At 36.2% G+C, this 23,734-nt stretch overlaps 1 protein-coding gene across 1 annotated transcript; it reads left to right on the top strand.

The window, feature by feature from the left end:
- Positions 1 to 1,817: 1,817 nt before the first annotated feature.
- LOC104167987 (tyrosine-protein kinase Fer-like) lies at positions 1,818 to 23,448 on the top strand (the record flags this gene model as incomplete). The annotated part of the gene is made up of 4 exons (XM_009708416.1): positions 1,818 to 1,874; positions 4,936 to 5,051; positions 6,668 to 6,762; positions 23,325 to 23,448. Coding segments are annotated over 4 exons (392 nt in total), but the record flags the coding sequence as incomplete, so codon positions are not given.
- Positions 23,449 to 23,734: the final 286 nt, after the last annotated feature.

Here is a 23,734-nt window from a genome sequence, read left to right as displayed (position 1 = left end):
TCAAAAGCCTTGCTGAAGTCAAGGTGGACCACATCTGCTGCTGTCCCCTCATCTACCCAGCCAGTCATGCTCTTGTAGAAGGCTGTCAGATTGGTCCAGCATGACTTCCCTTTGGTGACTCCATGTTGACCACTCCTGATATCCTTCTTTTCCTCCAGCTGCTTAGAGATGACATCCAGAATGAGCTGTTCCATCGCTTTTTGAGGGATGGAGGTGAGGCTGACTGGCCTGTAGTTCCCTGGGTCCTCCTTGCCCTTTTTGAAGACTGGAGTGACATTGGCTTTACTCCAGTCCTTGGGCACCAGTGTAATTATACACATTGAAAAGATCCTGTTTTGCAGCAGGCGGTGCTGTTATGATTCCAGGAAGAAAGAAAGTCAGAGTCTGTAAAGTATAATTTAAAATACTATCTATTATAGCTAACACTGTAAGGAGAGAATAGTATAGACAATCTTGCGTCTCTTTAGACAGTGGGAGCTGCGGGTGGTGTAGCATTGAATGGACCACTAATCTACATGCAGCATGCTTGGCAGTGCTTGCCTGCAGCAGACTCTCACATTTTGGTCATTCAAGCTATAACAGGACTGACTTTCAAGGAAACAACTCTGTTCATTATTCCTACTGGAAAACAGAAAGGATGTCCACATGAGAACTTCTTGGAGGTCTTCTAGATAAAGGCACGGCCAGGCAGGTGGCATAACGGCTGGTACAGGGCGGGAGCTGCCCGCAGACTCTGTTGCAGGGTGCTGGCTGAGTTCGTCCTGTGGCCAAGGGAGTTGTGCAGTGCAGCACAGGCCTGGGCTCCCTCCAGGTAGCTGTTGTGTGGATGACTAACACTTTGATGTATGACAGTCTTCCAGTCAGGGTCACTAGAGGTCCTCCATGATCCAGAAGACCTGGTAATCTGATATATTAGGTGTACTTCAAAGCCAGCATGTTTGGCTTCGTTTCCTGTGAACTTTAATGGGAAGTGATTTAATGAGTTGGCATATGCTTGTTTCGATATTTGCCTTTTTCATTAGGAATAAAGAATGCTTAGGACCTTACCCACTAGCATAAGGAGGAGTAATACTGTTTGGGAGGTGATAAGTAGATGAGGTACTAACAGAGAAATAAAATGGAAAAATAGTAACTATAGGTTAGACTTAAAATACCCTACTCTAACATTTTAGCTAAGTATTTATTAGCTATGACTGTGTAGCAAGAAGTTTATAATTGTTTTTTATATGTCTTTAGGCTGTTGCACAGTATTTGCAGTGTTGTTCATCAACATTGAGCAGATACTTTAACTGGCATTTGTTATGTTGTCTTTTCAAGTAGTTGCCTGTAATATTTCGACTACCACAGAAGACGTAAGAGAAGCAAACATATGTCTTCTTAATAAGCAGAAAAATCCGTTCTTTTTCATTTACAGTGGGGAGAAAAATGTTTTTTTGATCTAGCAGTAAGTTATTCCATATACTAATGTTTTCTTATCTGATTGTGACTCAGTTAATTGTTAAAAACAGGGTGCTAGATACCGTTTCCAGAGCTTGTGTGAAAATTTGCATAGCGCTCTATCTATATACATACTGTCATGTAGTGTTAATCTTCTGATAGAAATTTGCTATGTGGTATATTTCAGTATTTTGTTGTGTAGCAAGTTTTCTAAACTCTGTTTGTGAACACTTGGATTTAAAACTTCTTGGCATGCTTTTGATTGAGCAGTCTGATTATAATACTTCTTTAGCTCGATTTCTACTGAAGTGTAGCTTATAGAAACTGTATGTTACATATTTGCACAGACCAAAAATTCATCTTTCCTTTTCTTTCCATAGGATAAGAAATGGGTTCTCAATCATGAAGATGTCACATTGGGAGAATTACTGGGCAAAGTAAGTAATCAAGTGAGCTAAATAGCCTTTAAATAAGTATATACTAATCGTTAAGCCTATTAATTTTGTATTTGCCTTATCTTCTAAATTACTGTGGTATGTGATTTATATATCAGTTCTTTTACTTTAATACACAAGACAGCATTGTGCTTTAAATAAATGTAAATCACATTTACTGGTGAATGACCTAATGTGTGCGCTGCAAATGTTTAACTAGCACACATATTTTTCTCTTTTGGAAGGCTTTTGAGCTAACTAGATTTCTATAAAGCATGATGTGGCTGTTTCAGTTTGTGTAGTCTTACAAAAAATGTTGTTGCAAAATAAAATTTTGCAAAATTTGTTGTTACAAATAAGAACAGCTAAATAAACAGGTTTATGTTTATGTATTTATGTATAAAATTGATACAGTAAGATTATTAAATTTATATTTGTTAAATGTTCATTGCTTTTATATGATTTATTGAATGTTAGGTAACTTCACAATCATATATGTATTAAATCTTGTATAGTGTATTTATATCTCAAATTCTGCTTAGGAGCTGTAAGTCTTTAAAATAAGGTAAGCTCCCTACCTCAGTTGCATTTTCAGTGCCTTTGCACCTACAAAGCTAGTTGTGATTGCCGCTCTGGACACAAAGTTCCAAAAGATTTCCCAAAAACTGAAAAATAGGCTTAAATGAGGAGAAGACAAATGGAAGCAATAGTTGCCTTCTTAGTGTGATACACACTAAAAGAATTGCTAAACTGTTCAAGAAATCAGGAAATTCAATACTATCAGAAAATTCTGCTACCCAGGATAAAATCTCTTTGGCAGCATAAGATGACAAAAAGTATTATTTACTGGTAGACAGAGCTGTGTCTGCATAAAATACAGGTACTGTGACAGCTTCACATTCTTTAACAGAATAGTATCAAGGGAGAAAAATAAAGATGTTTGAGGCATTAGAAAAGCTTTGTCATGCCAAAACTGTATATATGAATTAGTCTTGATGAGTAAAGACAGTTAAAGCAACCTGAAAATTGATTAATGTAGTAAACTGATTTTACATGTGCATTGCATGTTTTTGGCACAAAGCATTTTTAACATTGAATAAGGATAACTCAGTGCTTGAAAGTGATTACAGAAGGATATGTTCTTTATAAAATACAGAACACGATAAAAAATTTTTTGGAACACAGTATAAATCTGTTATGCATCTGCGTCGAAAAACATGTAGTCAAACTAGAAAAGAGAAGAATGATGGGACCATCAGCATCCGTATGACAAAGTGTTAAACAAACTACAGTCATTCACCATGGAAGTGAGAAATATGAGGGTCTATAAAACGTTGAGTGGCCTGGAAAAGATGAGGAGGAAAATCATGAAAGCTTAATGCATAAGAGGATGCAAACTTCGGAAGAGACAAAGTTTTTCCTTCACTTCATGAGTGAATGGTCTGTTTATTTACTCAATTCTATAACACCGCACAAAATGAAAGTTATATGAAAGGAACGTGTTATATTAAAAACCATATATATGATAATAATTAAATATTTTAAATAAGGATATAAAGCATTTTCAATACTTAAGTAATCCCTTAAACTGGGTTCTGCTTTCACTATTAAATACTTCTGACCAGAAGGCTAGAGGAAAAGTGTGTTGAGAGTGACTCAGCTTCTTACCTTTGGGCACTTCATGCCATTTTAGATATCAGAAGTAGTGTCCTGGTCTATAGAAGTGCTATTTTAAAAGGGCAGATTGCTGTCGTAGATCCTATGCCTTGCTTGCCAGCTACATCTTCCTTATCATAGGGTACATAAAATAATACTGGAAACCACTGGAAATTAGGCCTAAATTTCTCCCCTTGTTACTAGCAGCACATTACTATTTTGCATCTGTGAGTTTCATTTTTTCCCTTTCTGCCTTCTTTCTTTAGCAATACCATATTCAAATGCATGATGTAATGAAATCTTCCGTCACTCAGGAAAGAAAGGAAAACATTTCCAGCAGAGTTTTGCTGTTTTTTTAAATCACATGTAGACACAGATACCAGGACACAGAAGTGGAATTCATGTGGAAATTTATCAGTCATAGACTTAAAACTGAGTTGTATTTATTCTTTGGGAAGTACAAAACTTAACTAAAAGTATGAGATCTTCAGTTTTCTTTTTTTTTTCTTCTCTTTTTTTTTTTTCATTGATACCAGTGTTTTGTTATATACCTCACGATTTCCTGCTTCCTTCAATTTTCATCCTAATTAATTTTCCTTTTGTTTTTATTTAAGTAAAAAATACATCTGATGTAGATTATTCAATGGTCTTTATTATTTCAGTTTTCATTTATGAAAGCTAAAAAAAATAAACAACTTACCCTAGAGGTATGTTGTTCAAGACTTAAAAAATCTGATTATAAAAGGAGCTACTTTCTAAAGTCTTGCTTACATACACACCTTTATAGAGCAGTGTTGAGTTTAGCTTCTAAAAAAATTGTGGATCACATAACTTTTTCAGGGCAGACATGACAATACATTTTTTTTCAGTGGTTTTAGTTCATGATCAAAATTAATGTTCAGTGTTTTAATTTTTCTTATTTTACATTTTTTCTTTCTTGTATATATGAGAATGTTTATGTTACTTTGGTATATTTTGTCCTTGTTTCACAGATCATCTTTTGGTCTCTTATAGACTGCAAGTTACCAAATATTGATAAAATACAATAGTGTGAAAATGAAAGAGGGAAGGAGTAAGAATAAGAAAAAAAAAAGTACTACTATCACTGCGTGTTGACTTTAGAAGTTACTAAGAGGTTTTATGAGAAAATTGTAATTACACAGTAATGTATTTTTTTCTGTTTCCAGTAAGGTCAAAGTAGAACTCATAGGCTGAGCCCATATAATAGATGTACTATGTCTGTGTGAACTGCATTGTGTTAGGGGCAGATACTGGAAGAAAACCTTATTTGGCTTCATAAACACATTTCAAAGTTCTGTACCACTTACACTAGCTGTCTGCATTATTTTTCTGGAGATTTGTGAGGATTTTGTTTACTTAGAATGATTTTTTTTTTTCCTGATTTCAGGGTAATTTTGGTGAGGTGTATAAGGGAACATTAAAGGATAAAACTCCTGTCGCTGTAAAAACTTGTAAAGAAGATCTTCCTCAGGAATTGAAAATAAAATTTCTGTCAGAAGCCAGGTAGGTTCTCTAATTTTATTTGAAATATATATTTCTTGTGGGTTTTTTTCCAAGTTTTATTGCTAGGTGGATTTACAAAATCTCACCTTTAGAAAAATTCAAAGAGGCAGTAGTCAAACTTTTTCCTTCTTTTCTCTCCCTCAGTACATTCCACAACTGTTGCCCTGGTAAGTAAACATAGGCATTTTTAATACGTAAATGCAGTAGCATCTGCACTTGCTGAAATTACCTTTTCAGCAAAGCAAGCCATGCCTATAAACCACAATTTTGTTGTTGTAAGTGTGTCCATTTAGAACTTCTTCTGAGAGGTGCCATGAGGACTGGCATAATAAGACTGGAAGATGCTGTTAATTTCAATGTAATTATACCGGTCATAAATCCTACCTTACATGCGTGACTAATAGAGCTGATCAAATGTGGCTAGGTTACCGTATAGACCCCAATTACTAATTTTCTCTTTGTAGGAAATATTCACTCCAGTAGGGATATTTTATGCTGTGTCAGGCAGCATGTGATTGCATACTTACTTTTCAAATTACAGTCATGCCACAATATGCTAAGTATTCTGAATATAGGCTGATGTAGATAGGTAGCTTCTGAGACCTCAGAGTAGAGGGCTGTATTGAGATAATTTCACAGTTGTTTACATTAGTTTACTTCCTCTTGCTATGAAGATTCATATGTTTTCATTTTTACTCCCAAACTAGTATGATCACTATGGAAAAATAAAAGATACTGTCTATATTTAGAGAATGAAGATCAGCCACCGTAGCTATTGAATAATTTTAAACAGGTCATAATTTGGCAACTGCGGAGATGTTTCATTTGTTAAGCAGCCTGCCACTAATAGAGCAGTGTTAGTCTGAAAAAAAAGGAAATGTGTTATTTTTTGCTAAATAAGTATGTAACAGGTAGGTGAGTATTTTACTGTTGATCTGAGAAAAAATGAGAAAAAGAGGAGATGCTTTATGTCAGCAAATAGTAGAAGAAACATTTAAGTTACAAGGTCTCTGTAGTGTTCTTCCTTGCCTTTCATTTCAGTTACAAATCATAGCATGCTGTTTTAGGCTGCAGATGTTCTTATTAAAGTATTGTGTAAGAAGATGTAAGTGGTTTTGTTTAATTCTCCAAATGAAAATTGCTTTCCTTATATTCTTCTACAACTTACTTTATTAATTAATCTCTTAAAGTAAAATTAGAATGAGCGTGCTTTTGAAAAGTGCAACAGGGAAGTGTAGAGGCATGCTGTGCATGCTTTTTTGATCGAACTCTACTTCTGGTCCACCACTGAAATGCTATTTACTTACAAGGATTCATAAGAAACTACAAACCTGTCAGGCCATTTTTCAGTTATATAGACAAATGTTACATACACAAATGGTAAAGCTACAATAAGAATAATATAATGTTCAGTTTTGATTTATTAGCGAATCAGTATGCCCTCCATTTCAAACAGAGTGATGATTGATCTGTTATGTTGATTTTTTTCATTGTGATAACAGTAATGACATGTTCCATTGAAATAACATTAAGAGTTTAAGATATTTTCCTATAATATTTAATCAGTTTGTACAATAAAGTTTATTAATATAATGAACTTACTGTGTGTTTTGCAGAATACTCAAACAGTATGATCATCCTAATATTGTAAAACTTATAGGAGTTTGCACACAACGACAACCTATTTATATTGTTATGGAACTTGTTCCAGGTAATCTTTTTCTTTTTTTTTTTTTCCCAGCATATTTTCATAGGTATTTTTTCTGTAATGTAAACTGTATTGTTTTCTATTTGTCTTTATCTGCATTCTTACGACTGATCTCAAAAGTCACCTGTGTTGCAAATCTTTGGAAATACTAGGTTCTGTTAGCTTTGGAGTGGAGTGAGCTCCACAAATCTGTTGAGTTTTTCGGTAGCCATTCAAAACAACAGTATTTGCTGAAAGACACCTCAGCTGTATCTTCATTTTCCTCCTGACAAGATATTACATGGTACTTCCTTTAACACAGAGTTATGTAGTGAATGTTAAGATGCTTATATTTAAAACAACTTAATGGCTGAGTAATGTTTCAATTTTAATAACTCAGATTTGGGTCATCTTTGGTGATAAAAGAGTTTTTTCTTTACCAAAAGATATTCTTCAGTTTATGGGTTGCTCTTGATTTATTTTTGGAATCTTGGGTTCATGTTATTCAGCAATGGCTGCAGAGAATTTCAAATTGTTGGGATGATAACAGCTTTTTGGCAATTTTACCTGTTTGTTGATTTTCTCGGCAGCTGGAAAATGTGTGGGTTTGGTGGCCTTTAGTACTACTTAGTATGCAACACGGTATTTGTTTTATATCTCACTGGATTTGTCTTCAAAATTATACAGCAAGCTGTTGTAGGAACGGTTTCATTCAAGAAGACTTAGAATGTTTATAAGTCTTGAGTACCGATTTTAGTACAAGAGCACTGATGAGATCTTTGACGTATTTGAACTTTCTGCCTTTATTCAATTAGATTATATTAACTATTATATTTTTACATGTGGTTAACTTCATTAAAATGGAGACTAAAAGCAGTGTCCTGGGTTTTAAGGCATACTTTGGTAATCAGATTCTCCAGACATGTCTGAAGATAAAAATAAATCCTGATCTTTTGACACCTTTATTATTCTGGTTCAAGGTTTTCAGAGCCTAGGACAAGTTCTTGAAACATACTAATACAACTCAAGAAGGAATTAGTGAGAACCTTTCTCTGATTCTCATATCTATTTTGCAGTCCAAGTCTATCCAAAAATTCTTTTGTCTCCTGGCTTTGAATTTGCAAGAAACTTCTTAATTCTTAGCCTGTTTTGCTGGTCTGTAAGTCCTCTGGCTAGCTTCTGTGCTTGCCTGCCCTCATGAGCACTGCACATCATGGAATCATAGAATGGTTTGGTTGGAAGGGCCCTTAAAGATCGTCTAGTTCCAACCTCCCTGCCATAGGCAGGGAGACCTTCCACTAGACCAGATTGCTCAAAGCCCCATCCGGTGTTCAACCCCTGTGTTCAAGCCATCACACTTTTCCGTATTCTTTTACACCTTGGCTAGCACACCGTGAGACTGACCAAATCAGCTAGGAGCGATAAGGATGCCAACATCCTTAGTTGGCAGAAGTTGGCAGAGGAAAGACAGAACACTTAGATGGGTTCAGAGAAGCAGTGATTCTGATGTTACTGGTTTTCTCTTTTCTAGTGGCTGGTTTGGACGAGACTGTCTAAAATAATAATTATTAATGTTCTGATTTGGTATTTAATGCTGCTCTTTGAAGAACAGAACAGTGGTAGGCTTGTTGATTTGCAGTCAACACTCAACTTTCTCAGTATCTGCTTTGTCTGTGTTTTGTCTTAATTGTGTTTATGCTTGAAGGTGTTTAAGCAATTTAACCCTTGACATTCTTTTTAATGACTACAAATGTACTGGTTTAGCTTATAATTGTGTTATGTAAATGCATGATTGAGAAGGTGTGCAATTAATAAATGTCTGGCAGTTCTTTTTCTGAGGAAAAAATTAGAAACAACTCCATAAAATGTAGAATTTCTCCTGTGTTTTCTGAGTCCTGTTTAATGTTTGCACCTTTTCTGCTGTTTTTATATCCGGAATACATGTAGGCTATATACTTACTATGTCTTTTGAGACTGCTATGATGTGGCTCAGTAGTGGCTAATTCTGCTTTTCAGTCCAGATTCAGATTTTGATTCAGATTCTTAATTTGCCGAGATATTAAAAATGTATTTTGAAACTTAGCACTTTATGTAGAGAGATACTACTGTGTTAGTGATTCTGTCATAAACTGCCTCTGTAGAGAAATCCTTTTACTTTGTTGCAAATGTAAATGGGATTAAAAACTATGCATCTGGATGAAGCAATCAGTGAGAACAATAGAGAAGGTGGCGGATGCATTTAAGCATCTGTGCATCCATTGCTACATACAAAAATAGCCCTGATGTTGCCAACAGATAACAGAGAAGTAAAGCAAGTTGTCAAAGGCAATTATCCTTTGTAGGCAGATCCTTTTTCTTGGTGTGTGTTAACATAACAAGTGACATGTTCCGAAGTAAGAATCACATTGATAAAGAAATTTCAAGATGAATGATGTAGCAAGGATTAACTGTAATAATAAATAAGGTAGCAGAGCATGTTGTGGATACATAACCAAAGTGAAAAGGCAGATAAGAAATTATATGTGTTAATGGAAAATAACCATAATTTACTTACTATTCACTTGCGTGCTGTTGGTCATACTGGTTTCACTGTATATGTCCACCCAGTGTCAATCCATCATGGATTACTCCAGTACAGAAAAACTTGGTTATCTTTTTCACAATCCACCACTTGTCAAGAAATGAGGGAAATATCTTAATGTAATGTGTATGTGCATCATATAAATTCTCTTTAAGGGATGCACATGTGGACAAATACAACCTGTCTCCCTGCCGTTGGCTGAGTTGTTAGAAGCGAGGTCTCTTCTCTTCTCAGTCTTGCTGTGCAGATCTTTCTGCAGGAACCTCTGCAGGTGGGAAAGGGAGGAATATCCTGTAAGCAGAACATGCCATCTTTTCCTAGTGTTGATTGGGATGAGGTTACTCTAGTCCTTCTTGCTTTTCAGACAACATCTAATGAAAAAAACAATCCTTTAAATTGAGAAAGGAGAAGGCCTGAAAAGACAGAACTTGTTTTTTTTTCTTACTGTGTGCATATTTTTATCATGGCACATTGATGATGATGTGGACTCAGGATGCTTTATCGACTAGATTGAAAACATAGGAGTAAGAGTCTTAATGATTTTTAAATTAAGCTGTGCATGATTATTGTATCAAATGAAGAGACTCCAGTGAACTGGTGAAAGACAATTTCTTGTGAGGACTCAGAGATCATAACAAATATATTAACAAAGATGTGTTTTACAGTTGTCTAATAAAATATGGCCAATGTCTATCAAAAGATAAGCTGCTTTCTTACATTTTAAAGAATGTATGTTGGGCAACATGCATTTTAATACAGGGAAAAAAAGCTACTGGAATATATTTTAAAAAGCTGAGTTCTCCTGCTTTACAAGTAAGCAATGGGTACTATTGCCCAAGTAAAGACGTGTAATAGTTTCTCTGAATACAGAAGAGCATATTCTGCCAACTGTTTTTTATTTTGTGACACACATACCACAAATAAAAGTCTCAGTAAGTTGTGGTGGCTGCCTACTAAAAAGAAGCCCCGAATTGCTATTCTAAAAAGCGTTATTTTGAAGGAATGTGCTTCTATTTTGTGTAGGACAGTACTTGTTTATTGTATAATTTAGATTTATTATTGCTTTCTAAAAGCTATTCTTTTAATTGATGAAAGACTAATTAAAATATTGCCTATCATATATAAACGGAAGCTAAAATGCATCTAACAGTAATGATGTCCTTTATATATATGAGGAAAGTTACATGTATAGAAGAGATGTGATGTAAAACTGTCATTCAGGAATTTATGATGAGGGTTACTGAAAAATAAAATTAATGATTTTTGAAATCCTAAGAAAATTGTTCTCTCTCTTCTCCCCTCACCTTCCCAAAATTGCCAGGATAGCCATTGAAATTGAGTCAATAAATACTTAATATTTTTTCTTATAAACATCTTTCGTATTTGTAAGGTAACAGAGATCTATAGAGATACCTTATTTGCAGGGTTAAGTTATGCTAGCCAGCTACTGTGAAAAAGCAATTTAGTAAAGCAGATGGTTTTAAAATGTTGATTTGTGGTTGCATAATGGATAAATTTGTAAGAACCTTTAAAGCACTCTTGCAAATAATTAATTTTATTCTTTTTTACATAAATGACATTGAAATATTAGCTAAAAGGGACTACCACCCAAATCCTTACAAGGACTGAATGCTGAACTTGCTGTGTGGCTTCTCAACTACCATGTAATAAAAATTAACCTGAATTCTACAATGGCATAGGTTTTTTCTGTGAATTTTTTAGTAGACTAAGAACTGAGAAAAGAACTGTATTTGGAAATTATCTTTGTATTACAACATTTTGTTCATGGAGAACTTCTCACAGAGATTTCTTCTTCTTGTTTGGTGATTATGACTCTTTCTCTATGACAACGATAGTTAGCAGTTTGAAAATAATAAGACTGTTAAAAAGAAAGAGAATTTGAGGAGTGGAACACGCATGCTGATTTTGTGCATGCATTTTCCATTCCTAATAGAAGTTGTACTTTTATTTCTCTTTTGCTATGTGCTTACCTTTGCTTATATTTTCTGATTTCATATTGCTAGCTTATATTCTTCACATTCTATGAGGATTCTTAATTTAGGATGGGCCTGAACAAAGTCTATGTGCATGCCCTCTGCATTCATGTGGTAAGTCAGATGAGCTGTTTTTTGATACAGGGACTCAAGTAACGTCAGTTCCCTGGGCACGTGGTGTGATGTCTTGAGCCAGAGAGCACATGATGCAAAATCAAGAATCAGTGTAATTTCTTGTAGAGTTCTGTGCACAGTGAGCCACACTATCTAATTTGTTGGACGTTTGCTGATCATCTGCATAGCATATGCACAGTAAGTGGGATGCATCCAGTGGAGGATTGTGTTTTAATACTAAGCTGTTATTCAGATAAGGAGTCTGTAAACTTGGTTTATGACCTCAAGCTTTACCTTGCAGCAATACTGGGGAGAATACAGTGGGTAAAGTCTGCCTACTGATTCTGATTCCAGTGAGGCTACTGAATAGAGAAAAACAGTATTTGACTGACAGATTCTTCTTCTGTCTCCACTGCCCAAGAGCAGATTTCAGATGCTGTGTTAGCACATAGCTAATGAGAACTTCATGCCAAAAAGGCATGTTTTATTTTACAATACAGTGAAATAAATCTTACTGTAATTGCAATATCATGCAATGAATTTTAAGTCCTGCATTGAAGGAGTAGAAATGATGCAGATCAGCTCCAGGAAAAGCAGAGTACAACTCTCAAGTTGATGTATACTGCCAAAGATTTTCATACTTTTTAAAAATTCTGCTTAGAAAAATTAGACTATTTGAATCTATTAGTATTATGAAGAACTCTGATAATCACTAGGTTGCTATAAGTTATTCTCTTTGTAATATTCTTCCTTTTTTTCTTATTACTTTATAATGAAAGGTCAACTAAGATGGTTTGATAAGGTTTGTTGCAAAGGTGGTATTTGATGGAGTTTTTTTCTGATATCTTCTGATCTAAAAATATGGATACTGCATTATTTCGTAACTTAATACACTAACTTTTTAATAATATGTTGTGATACATGTTAAGTACTCAGTTTATCATAAGAAAGACAGAAGAATGTAAAGCGAGAATTGCTAATGAACTTCGGGAAGAGAAACTCTATATGTTGAGATTTGCCAAGTGCTTCATGTTAGTATAGAGACGTGAGTTTGTGTTGTCATATGGACTTGACTAACGTGACTGAAAAGTAATGTAGCAAAGGTGGGATACTAGTCTTAAAAATGTTCATTGAGGGTCGCTGCATGTTTGAGACTGTCAATGCAGTCTGTAGCCTTCACCACAGGAATTTTCTAAGGTAGATAAGCCTTTGTCAGGGATAGTTTCCAAAATGAGGAACAGCAGAATGTTGTGTAAAGGTATCATTTATACTACCGTGTAAGAAAACATGTAACTTTTCTGTGATGCTACATCTAAAAATTCAAGCATTTTACTCATATTTTCCAGGGTAATTTATTCATTTTTCTTTGCTCCATACCTGTTTTCCCAGTGTTTTGCTGTACTTTATCCTGTGTTGTTGGCCTTAAAACTGAAGAAAGGGAAGTAATTACGAGGAGCTGCTTTGGTATTCAGAACAGGAAAAAAACAATTTGCCATTGTCTCTTAAGGCTGCACAGGGCTTAAGGAGTTTTCATAACAGCTCATTTTTAGCAAATTTAGATGATGATCAGAGAGACTGCCTGGAATAATGCTAGCATTATATGTAAACTGGACAGAGTCCAGATTGCTAACCTGAGGCAAATGGATGCTGGATTTTGATTTTGAAGATTATCAGGAACATGTTGAAGGGGTTGACAAAACCTGCTTCCTGTTCTTTTCTCCTTTCAGAGTGAAGTCAGCATCTTTTCATGGAAAAAGACAGGAAAAGAAGAAACTAGAATACCCTTCTCTTTTACCCTTCCTCACTATGATCTTCCTGGTTCCAACTTCTCTCTTAGTGATCATGGATCTTATTATGGTATTTCTGCTTTGAGAATAAGGGATTTTAATTCACTGAAACACTTCAGATCAGTTAACTGTATTTTCTTCTGCTCTTAATTTATCATTCAATCTCCCATGTCATCAAAAACAAATTGCAGGAATAGCTTTAAAGTTTGAATGTTTTTTTCTCTTCCTGTGTTTAGGGGAGAAACAAATCACAGTCAAATATAATCTGTAAAATGCAAAAAGCAATCCTAAGCCACAAAATTCTTTCTTCTCCTTCTTTATGTTCATTTCAATTTACTTGAATTATAGCTTGCCCTGAAAGGAGGATTTCATTTAGAGCTAGGAACTTTGCATGTTCATGAACTGTGTGTTCTAGAGTGGGGCATTTTGAAGATAGATGTGTAATCCTGTGGTGCAGTTACCACTTCATGCAGCTGTTTCAACAGTTTATCTGGTAGAACCTTCAAAGGTGCCTCTGTGCCTCCAGCAAAAAGAGCCTGCACAGGCTGTCAAGATGAGCACCATCATCACACCTGCACCAGCTCTCTCCGGAAGGATTTGTCTAATTGACAGTAGATGCAAACATCTTTATGTATTCCAAAGCTTGATTCAGGGTAGTAGAAGGAAGCTTGTAGTCGCATTTTTTATGACTTCTTTTAGCTGTTGGACTGTTTAATCGCAAGCTGCTAGACTACTTTCTGTTTCAGATTTCCATATACTTAAACATTTTTATAACCAACATAGTTAAAATTACATCCCCAGAAATATTTCGAAAAAATTTTCTTTTTACTATTTTTATTCAAAAATAGACAATTCAAGAATCTGACTTGTTTGTTGAGTCTTAATTTAGCTTCCTCTAGCATGTATATTATATTATGAGTATATTATGTATTATGAAGACTAGATCTCCTTTCTGTACCAGGTTCATACCTCATACAGTTCAGAACAGTTTTCCAGGAGTTGTTTCTCATCTCCAAATCCATTCTGTGGCCAGAAGCCTTATTTAGTCCATTCTTTCAGTGATCTGCTCTTAGTGGGATTCCCACACCCCTTCCCAGTTGGCCTTTCTGGACATTTTTCACTCTAATACTAAATGCGTTGTAGACATTTCTCTGGAATACTAGTGTGCATTCCTGATACCATAGAATTCCTATTTGATAATGGATATATGGTTGCAAAAAAAGCAACCCTCTACTTAACTGGACATGGAGTTTGTGTTCCTTGTTTTATTTAGGCTCATGCTGACATATGTTAGAGTAGATCTGCTGAACACTTGCAGCTGGAAACAGGCTGAGCTATGCTTGTACATATAAACAGCAATGAAAACATCCAGTAATCTAATAGTATGGAAAGGTTATCTGAATTAGGTTTCAACTATGTATGTTCAGCTTACATCTAGACATGTAGCTAGCTTTCAATGTGGAGTTCAGCAAGGTCATACCATCCATCTATGCAACTGGATAAGGTAACCTGTTCAGATTTGTACTGAATCATTTGGGATGCAAATTGCCTGTGCCATTGATGCAGAAACAATTCAGAGGTGACAGGTTTTATTAGCTGAGGTGCAGCACTGCTTGATTTCAGCTACACTGGCTCCCAGGCACGTTCAGAAAGAGCATAGCCATTTCTGTAGTGCTTGTAACAGGATCTGATAAGCCATTCTTAACCCAAGCTCTGAATTTACCTCTGCACCGTGTTCATACTATCCTACCTGCAGTTGGCTTTGTTCCAGCTTGGCTTACTCACTCCATCTCTTCTGAAATCAAGGTGACACCATTGTTATTTTCTATGTGTTTCAGCACTTTTTACTTCCACAGGCTGTTAGACTAGAAGCATTTGCGAATAAAGCCCAGTATTCTGCCTGACCTCTCAGACCCTCTCTTTGGCCTTTGTTGGAAGAGAGGGCTACACAGCATGAAGTGGAGAAGTACCTACAGATCCATTATACCTGGCACGAAGGTAGAGCTGGTACAACCTGCTAAATCTTAACTGACTTTTGTGGAATTACCCTTATTTTCTGTGTGTAGTGATACTTTAGGGTGTACCACCAAATCACAGCCAACTCCATGTATTTCTGCTGTTACTTACACTGAAGCCAACAAGCCCATTTATAACCAGTGTCTCAGTGCTGAGACTGAGTATGTATAATTTCTTGATATGATGTACAATATCCATATTATCTGAGCTTTTCTGCTAGGTGAATTATCATCTTGAATAAGGGAGAGCAGACACTAAGAGTAGCTGAAGTACATGTACACTGTCGCTTACCTCAGCCTAAGGTTAGCCCTGCTGTCTCTGAGGTGCAGCTGTTTTCATACACAGACCTGGAATGTTGATCGATACTGAAAAAAAATGTTAACTTTTAGTTTTACATTATGTGATTCAGCTGCTGTGTTTTCTACTTTGTATGGTGTTTTTTTCTATTTCCTGCTTCTAGAGGCAGTGAGATCTCTACAGAGATCATACGGGGATTTTTCCAGTTGCTTCTCTTTAGGGATCCCTTAAAACTTTGAGAAAGTTTTGCATGATCTGCCCCATTGGGTATATTGTGGATCCTCAGTAGCTGACTTTTGCTGGCAAATTTCAGATCTCTGTCCTGTCTTGCAGCCACATCCTGAATCTTTACTGCATGCTGTCAGAAATCAATGCAACAACAAAAAAAATCGTCAGTCGAATTCTAGACAAATTCAAATTAGAGATAAGGTGCAGATTTTTAACAGTGATAGTGACTGTCTGGCTTTGTTTTCCATTCAATTCTTCTTTTTTTTCTCTAGTCAAAAGAAGTTATCTGGCTCAATACCCAGCTGTTGCTAGCCACCTTCTTTCTACCCTACAGTTTCTCCTCACACAGATATGACTGCTGTCTGTTACTCTAGCTTTTGTCTCTCTTACTTTGTCCTTTCCTCTTGCACACAGCTAGGGTCCCAGCTTCCATTTTTCTTTGTCTCTACTTCTCTGCAACCTGCTGTGCTTCTGCCTCTGCCACCGTCTCTCTTGTTGCACACATCACCATGTTGTCATGGTCCACTCAGTGGACTTGTGAATCCTATCCGTGATGCCAGTTTATGTCACGGTCCACTCAGTGGACTCGTGATGGTTCGTTAAACTCCAGTCTTGAAGTGTAAAAAACAAAAGGCGAAAACGCCAAAGGGGATTTGTTTCAATCAATCAGTGTAACTTTATTATGTTGCCCGTAAAGCAGCGTGCGATAGGTAAAAAGAGTGAAGAGGGAAAGAAAAGGTGAAGTAAAAGGAGAGAGGGAGAGAATTATAGCTACCACCACGAGTCCAAGGCGTCCCTATGGTCCCAGGTCCAGTGGCGTCCCGTCGGTCCTTCTGATCATTGTAATCTCCAGTGGGGAAAGCTTCCAAACTTTGGCTGTTAAGGAGCATCTTTTATGCTGAGCAACACACCTTGCCCCCTCCTCTGTCCCATGGACCACTGCCAACCTCCACCTTCCCTCTGCCTCCCCGAACAAGACTTCTGCGCATGCTCAAGGAGGAGTGTCTTAGGTGTGGTTTGCCTTGGAGGCGGGTAGCCTTCGGCTAGGAGGTGTGTTTTTCCTATTATAATTAGGAAAGTTCACCTAAAGTCCAAGTCTTCTTGCCAGTTGCTAAGGCAACAGGTGAGATCCATCTTATTTGACAGCAGCTATATGGTTTTATCTCGGCTATTACTTTCAGTCCCAGGTAGTGGAGAACAGTACACTGCTCTCTGTACCATGCAGTCCTCCCTCTTCAGGTGTTGGCATCCTTGTATCATCTCCAAGAATCTATTGACGCTGTTGAGACATTACTGTTCTTTTGGGCCAACTTCGAACCGACTCTCACACCTGTGAACCAGACCCCTTCCCATGGATATCTTCTCTCCATGTATATGACCACCTTCACCCTCTCCCCCATAGCTCTCTCATAATACACATGCATATGTACAGACCCCATTTCTTCTTCCTCCCTTCCTTTCTCCTTGGTCTTGTACATTCACATGGGCTTTTCCCTTCCTGTTTGCTGCATGGTTTCCAGCTGTGAGGATATTAAGAGGAGAAGGGGAGCAGTCAGATTCCTTTGTTGGGGTGTAGGTGGTGGTGATTAAAAATTCCTTTTGGCTCAGAGCTTCCCTATTTGATAAAACAAGACCAAAGCCCCCCTATACAGTCTTCTTTTATTGTAACATTTGATACTAGAGTTTGGTTTTTATATTTTCAAATTTTTAGGCTTTGATGATACTGTATTTTGTATCAAGATTGTACAAAAATAAATCAGCAAGTAGATGAAACTAGAAAATCTGTTTGAAAAAATCAGACAGGTGTTTTGGTAGCTGCAAGAACTTCTGTATGCGTCTTATTTCTTCAGTTTTATTTGTTGGTATTCATTCACATTATTATTTTTGCTTTACCTAGAACAACTTTTAAGTAAAAATATCTTGTATTTAATGTGTCTGCATTTAAAAATTGTTCATTGTTTTTCTTCAGATTAAAAAACCACTTGTTCTTCATGTATGTTCTGTTTCACATGGGATATCATGACTTTCTAATCTGGAATCCTTTTCAAGGCTAGTGATTATTGGTTTTTAAGCATAGTCTAATTATAGGAATTAATGAAACAAAACTAAATAGAAGACTTCCTGGGGGAAGATTATTTTCGGTTTAGTTCATTTCTGAAGTGGGTTGTATCTACCCACTCATAGTCTATATCCTCATAGCCACAATACCAAAACATAGAGTCCAAGTAGTCTGGGCAGCATTATTTTGTGCGTCACAGAGGACAAGGGTGCTGGCTATTGATGTCTCATTATGATTTATGATTTCTTTTCAACAGATGGTGACAAACTTTGTTTTGGACAGACTTTTATGCCATTTGGGAATAAGTAGTTAATGTGGTAGCACCACTGGCTTCACGCTCTAGCTTATTTGATCTACTTTAAATCTAAGGCTAGGTTGCTGACCATTGTCAATATTTTCCTCATTTTGAATATAGTATGTCTGTGGTCTCTCATCCCATTAAAAGGAAGTGAAATAGCACATATAATGTGTGGTAACCTTCTTTTCATCTTCATTATATTGTAGTGTAGTTATTTTGTGATAGTGAGTCATCTCCATTGCAGTCTCATCACAGATCTTCTGCTAAAAAGCCATCTACATTGCGGTCCTGGTGCAAGCAACATCTTCTCTTTGTTTACTTGTTTGTTGCTGCTAATCATGTCCTTGGCTCTCAATTCATGCTATTCTTTTAACTCTTGTTTTTTTCTTTCATCTTTTGTTTTCACATATATGCATTTTCACTCATACTTCTTTATTACCATTGTTAATATTACTATGGCAAAACTTTGCATGATTATAGCAACTTTTATTTGCTTGATTAACAGGAAAAAAAGACATTTTAACTGGATTTCACAATATTACCCTGTAGGCCATTGAAAAATCTTGGGTTTATTTACATTTTCTGTTACTACTTTCGTAAAATTAAAAAAAAAAAAATTAAAAACACTGCATTACACACAAGAGATTCATTAGTTGAAAAGTGAAGATACACTACTTTAAGGAAAATGAGTGCTTCAGCATTTCTAAACCCTGATGTTTTTAGCAGTTTGTCAAGTAGCTGCTTATTTTCTTAAAAAAATGTCTTCTACAATTGCTACAGATACATGTTTACTATTTTAAATTCATAGTTTTAAGTAGCTCTGTTTGACTTTGTTTTGTTGATAATGTATATGGGATTAAGATACTGGGCAATAAAGAAACTCTGAATTTCTTTATATTAATCAAAAGGCTGACCATATGAATCCTCAAATTTATAAATACCTACAGGTGCAGATAAAGGTAATTTCAATAATATTATAATAACCTATAAAACAATTATAAATATTGAAGCATGGAGCTCCTCTGTTTTAGGTGAACATTAAGTGGTATGGCCAAAAGCATTCTGCATCTGCATGATTAATGTCTGTATAAACATAAGAAGAATTAACTGGACTTTTAAAGAAACTGCAACTTACCAAGGCTATTTAATTTCTCCCACTTTATTAAAAATGATATGTAAACAATACTATATATAATTAAATATCATTCTTAATAATTGCTATTATGTTAATGCATTAATATTTGTATAACTATTATTTATAACATTAAAATGGTGTGATGCTATATAGAGATATATAAATAATGTATGTCTATAGATATCAATAAGTGGGAGATTTCCCACTGTAATTTCAAAATTGTATTTTAATTATGTTCAATATCAATACTGGTTATCAGAGTAATGCCAAGAGTGCCTAGAACAAGTTCATAGGTACCATTTTGGGCACTAGCTCAAGAGAACACTGGAGTATGTACTCATAGTTGATTAAAAATACCATTAAAATCAGAGATTTCCATAATTAAATGTTTTGTAAACTGATTTAACATATTTCATTGCTGTTTCTTGTATTTTGATTTCTTCTCATAAATCACAGATAGGTTTTTTTTCTCTTGCAAAAAAATAGCTTACTTTTGTGTCCGCCATTAAATGAACTGTGATATTACCATAAAATGCTGCTTAACCTACAGCATAAAGTTTATGCTATAAAGTATGGCCAACACTAGGAGATGCTGATATGTGGTATTTTAACTCTCTTAAAATTTCTGCATATAATGAGAAATAGTTCACATTCACAGTGAAATACATGAAGGGCTGTTATCAGGAATCCAATTATAGCTGGCTGCTCTCATGGAGCTTCTGCTTGTATACTACATTTTGTCATTTACTTAGTAAAATAATTCTGTTGTATTAGGCAGACACTCCAGTACTGTTATTTATCATCCTGTAAACTCAAAACAGGCAGTTGATTCCTGCTTGGTGATAATACTATAATGGTCTAATTATTTCTGTAGTACTTAGAATTGTTGGAGCAAACCTCATTTCCTTGTGGTGTTGTATGCCGTTAACTAGAATAACAGGTAGCCATGTAGAATACAATGGAAATTCCACATACAACAGAAATCATTACTTACTATGACGTAGTCATCTAATTTTGTTTCAGTTGTTTCGTAGTCTAATTGGTCTGTTTATTTCATTTCTATCAACAGCTATTGTATTGGAGATAATGCTCTGACACTATGTGCTGCAAATAGTGAATTAGGGCTTTTTATATTTAAACTTGTTTTAAGAAGCACATAAAGACATTCCACAGTCACAGTTCTATGCTGGAAGGTTTGTAGTGAAATCCTCTTAACTCAACTTTGAAGGTATTCATGTAGATGCTTTCCTGTGAAGAGCTGTATCTGGAACATTGGCCACAGTAGACAGTAGAAGTCAGAGTTTACTAGTGACAGTAATTCTGTTAAAGAACAGACACTTAAGCCTATGTTGGTATCACAATGATAAGGATAATCAGATTTACCTAAAATGACATCTCTTGTACAGAATGAGATTTGTATCACTTTACCCTCTTATTTTGTCTGCAACTAGCAGTGCTTTCAAATCAATATTGAACAGAGTATTTAAAAGACGTTTTTGTCATCTGTATGCAAGGACATGTATAAGAAAACAGAACTGCTAGTGAAAACATACCTTTGTTCACTTTTTTCAGTATTGAGACTCTGAGATTAAGATAATTTTACTGAAACTGTGTTTTGACGATAGGCATAAAATACATGTATACAGCTCGAGGTATACTGTGCTGATTTTGCTCAAAACTCTAGGAGTTCATACAGTACATGCCAAACACTGAAAATTAGCAAGTCTAAATTACTTCCTGGTGGTGTGATTGCATTGGGGAGTTACAGACTTGTGCTCTGCACGTTTGCCGTATTCTGATGTAAAGAACTGAGCAGCTTTTAATCCTGTTCAGAAATGGACCGATGAAATTTAGGATCTTAATGTGATTGCCTGGGCATATTAGGAACAAATTTAGCTCGTGTTATTTCTAAATTTCGTGGCTGGAGAAATGGGCTGACAGGGATCTCATGCAGTTCAGCAAGGGGAAGTGCAGAGTCCTGCAGCTGGGGAGGAACAGCCGCAGGCACCAGTACCAGATGGGGGTAGCCCAGCTGGAAAGTGGGTTTTCAGAAAAAGCCCTGGGGACCCTGGTGGACACCAAGGTGAACAGACACCAGCAAGTGTTCTTGCTGCAAAGAAGGTGAATGGTATCCTAGGCGGGATTAGAAGTGTTGCCAGCAGGTCAGGGGAGGTCATCCTTCCACTCTGCTCAGCAGTGGTGAGGCCACACACGGAGTGCTGTGTCCAGTGCTGGTCTCCGCAGTACAAGGGAGACTTGGATGTACTGGAGAGAGTCCAGCAAAGGGCTGTGAAGGTCATGAAAGAACTGGAGCATCTCTCTGTAAGGAAAAGCTGAGAGAGCTGGGACTGTTCAGCCTGAAGAACAGAAGGCTCTGAGCAGGATCTCATCAATGTATATGAACGCCTGAAGGGAGGGTGCAAAGAAGACAGAGCCAGGCTCTTTTCAGTGGTGCCCTCTGACAGGAGCAGAGGCAATGGGCACAGACTGAAACATAGGAGGTTCCCTCTGAACATCAGGAAACACTTTTTCCTTGTGAGGGTGACCGAGCACTGGCACAGGCTGCCCAGAGGGGTGGTGGAGTTTCCGTCCTTGGAGATATGCAGAAACCATCTGGGAATGGTCCTGGGCACCTGGCTCTAGATGGCCCTGCCTGAGCAGGGGGTTGGGTCAGATGACCTCCAGAGCTCCCTACCAACCTCAACTATTACATGGTTCTGTGAAAATACAGTATTTTCTGGCTTTCCTGTAGCAGTACTGTGTTTACAGAAAAAGTTATAAAGCAAAATAGAAACAGTGGTTTTTATCTATAGTTTATCAGATGTTTATTGTCTGTGAGTTTTCATTCAAGGACAGCCTATAAAGCTGTCATATCCAGATTGTTTGCACTAAAAGAACCCCGATCCCAGGCAAAATGAATAAGCCAAGCAACTGGCAGTTAAAGTGCTAATCCATTTTGCAATTACTCCAACTTAGTATTAAAGGGTATTGCAGTTACACTTTGTAATAGCAGACTTTTGTCCTTTAATATTACCTTATTTGAAATGTATGAAATATAAATAGAAATGACCTCCTGAGAAAATCCCATGTGAAACTTTGAATATATACTGTCTTTTCACATTGCTGAGAAAGGCAGTATATAAAATTGTGTAACAGTGCATTATTTGCAAGAGAGAATCACTATAGTCAATTCAGTGCAAAGTGAAAAGAAGCAAAGACTGGAACAGTGGGTGCCTACACACTAGCAAATGAACAGTGTAACGTGGAAAGCTCCACTATGATTTTTTGTCTTTGCCTGGCACAATAAAATCTATTTTAGAAATAATCTTTAATACAGTTGTATCAATCAGAACATGGCATTGAGGTGTTTGTATAATGTCTCTCCTGCTTATCTTTGTCCTAAATCAGTTTTTGAGAAACTTTTTTTTTGCAAACACAAATTCCCTTTTGGAAATCATCCATGCTGACCCCTTCACCTCCTCAGACAAGAGGACAGCAATTTTGTTCCTCTAAGGCAGAAGACTGTGAAGTCACAGTAATAGTTGTTTGCCTTCAGTTGCTGGTGTCAAATATGCAGTTAACATTGCCCAAGAAGTAAAACGCTTTGTTACCCCGTCAAACATATCAGTGTAGAATTTGGGAAACACCACTGCAAGTGATCAATTAAAAATTAATTACTCTCATGTAACTAATAGGACCTAACCTCTTTATTCACAATTTTTGTAAACCCCTACAGCAACCATTCTGTGATTAGAGAAGGCTATTTATCACAAATTATCAATTGTTTTTGTCAACAATTTTCATAAAAGTCTGTATTTAATGTACACTGGTGAAGATTTTGGGTATATCAAAAACATGCTGTGCCGTTTTCACTTTTAAGCACCTAGTATTTAAGGGAAGTGAGGGAAACTGCATTTTGAAAGGTGAGTTCCTTCCTTTTTCTTAGGCTAACCTCAAACTGATGGGTTGAGGAGAACAGTTAATAGCTGCGTTTTCTTTGGTCTTGCACCCCTAAGGAGAGATAAATATGAGTATCCTATCTGTCATGTCTCAATGTGCATCTGTCTGTTTTTCTAGGAGGTGATTTCCTGTCATTTTTAAGAAAAAAGAAGGATGAGCTGAAAACCAAACAGTTGGTGAAATTTTCATTAGATGCTGCTTCTGGTATGGCATATCTCGAATCTAAAAATTGTATACATAGGTAAGGAAGATTTTTTTCTCACTATTGTAGTTTTGATCATTGGAAATACTAGCTGTTTAAGTGTATATGGTGCTTATTATCAACAGGAGTGATCCCTACAATTAAAAAAAAAGACTACACTTTCTGAAAGGAGATCATTATTACTTGTCTAATTCAAAACTGTTCTGTTCATTTGGGTAAAGATAAGTACTACTTTATTTGATCTGTATAGTTTATTGCTATTAATATAAGTTAATAATGATTTTTCACCATAATAATTTGCATTATAAGAAGCATAATTCATATG

This window comes from Cariama cristata, unplaced genomic scaffold (assembly GCF_000690535.1).
Source record: "Cariama cristata isolate BGI_N322 unplaced genomic scaffold, ASM69053v1 scaffold19609, whole genome shotgun sequence".
NCBI classification, from domain to species: Eukaryota; Metazoa; Chordata; class Aves; order Cariamiformes; family Cariamidae; genus Cariama; species Cariama cristata.
Note: the sequence above shows the minus strand (reverse complement) of the source record. Positions and strands in the feature narration are given on the sequence as shown.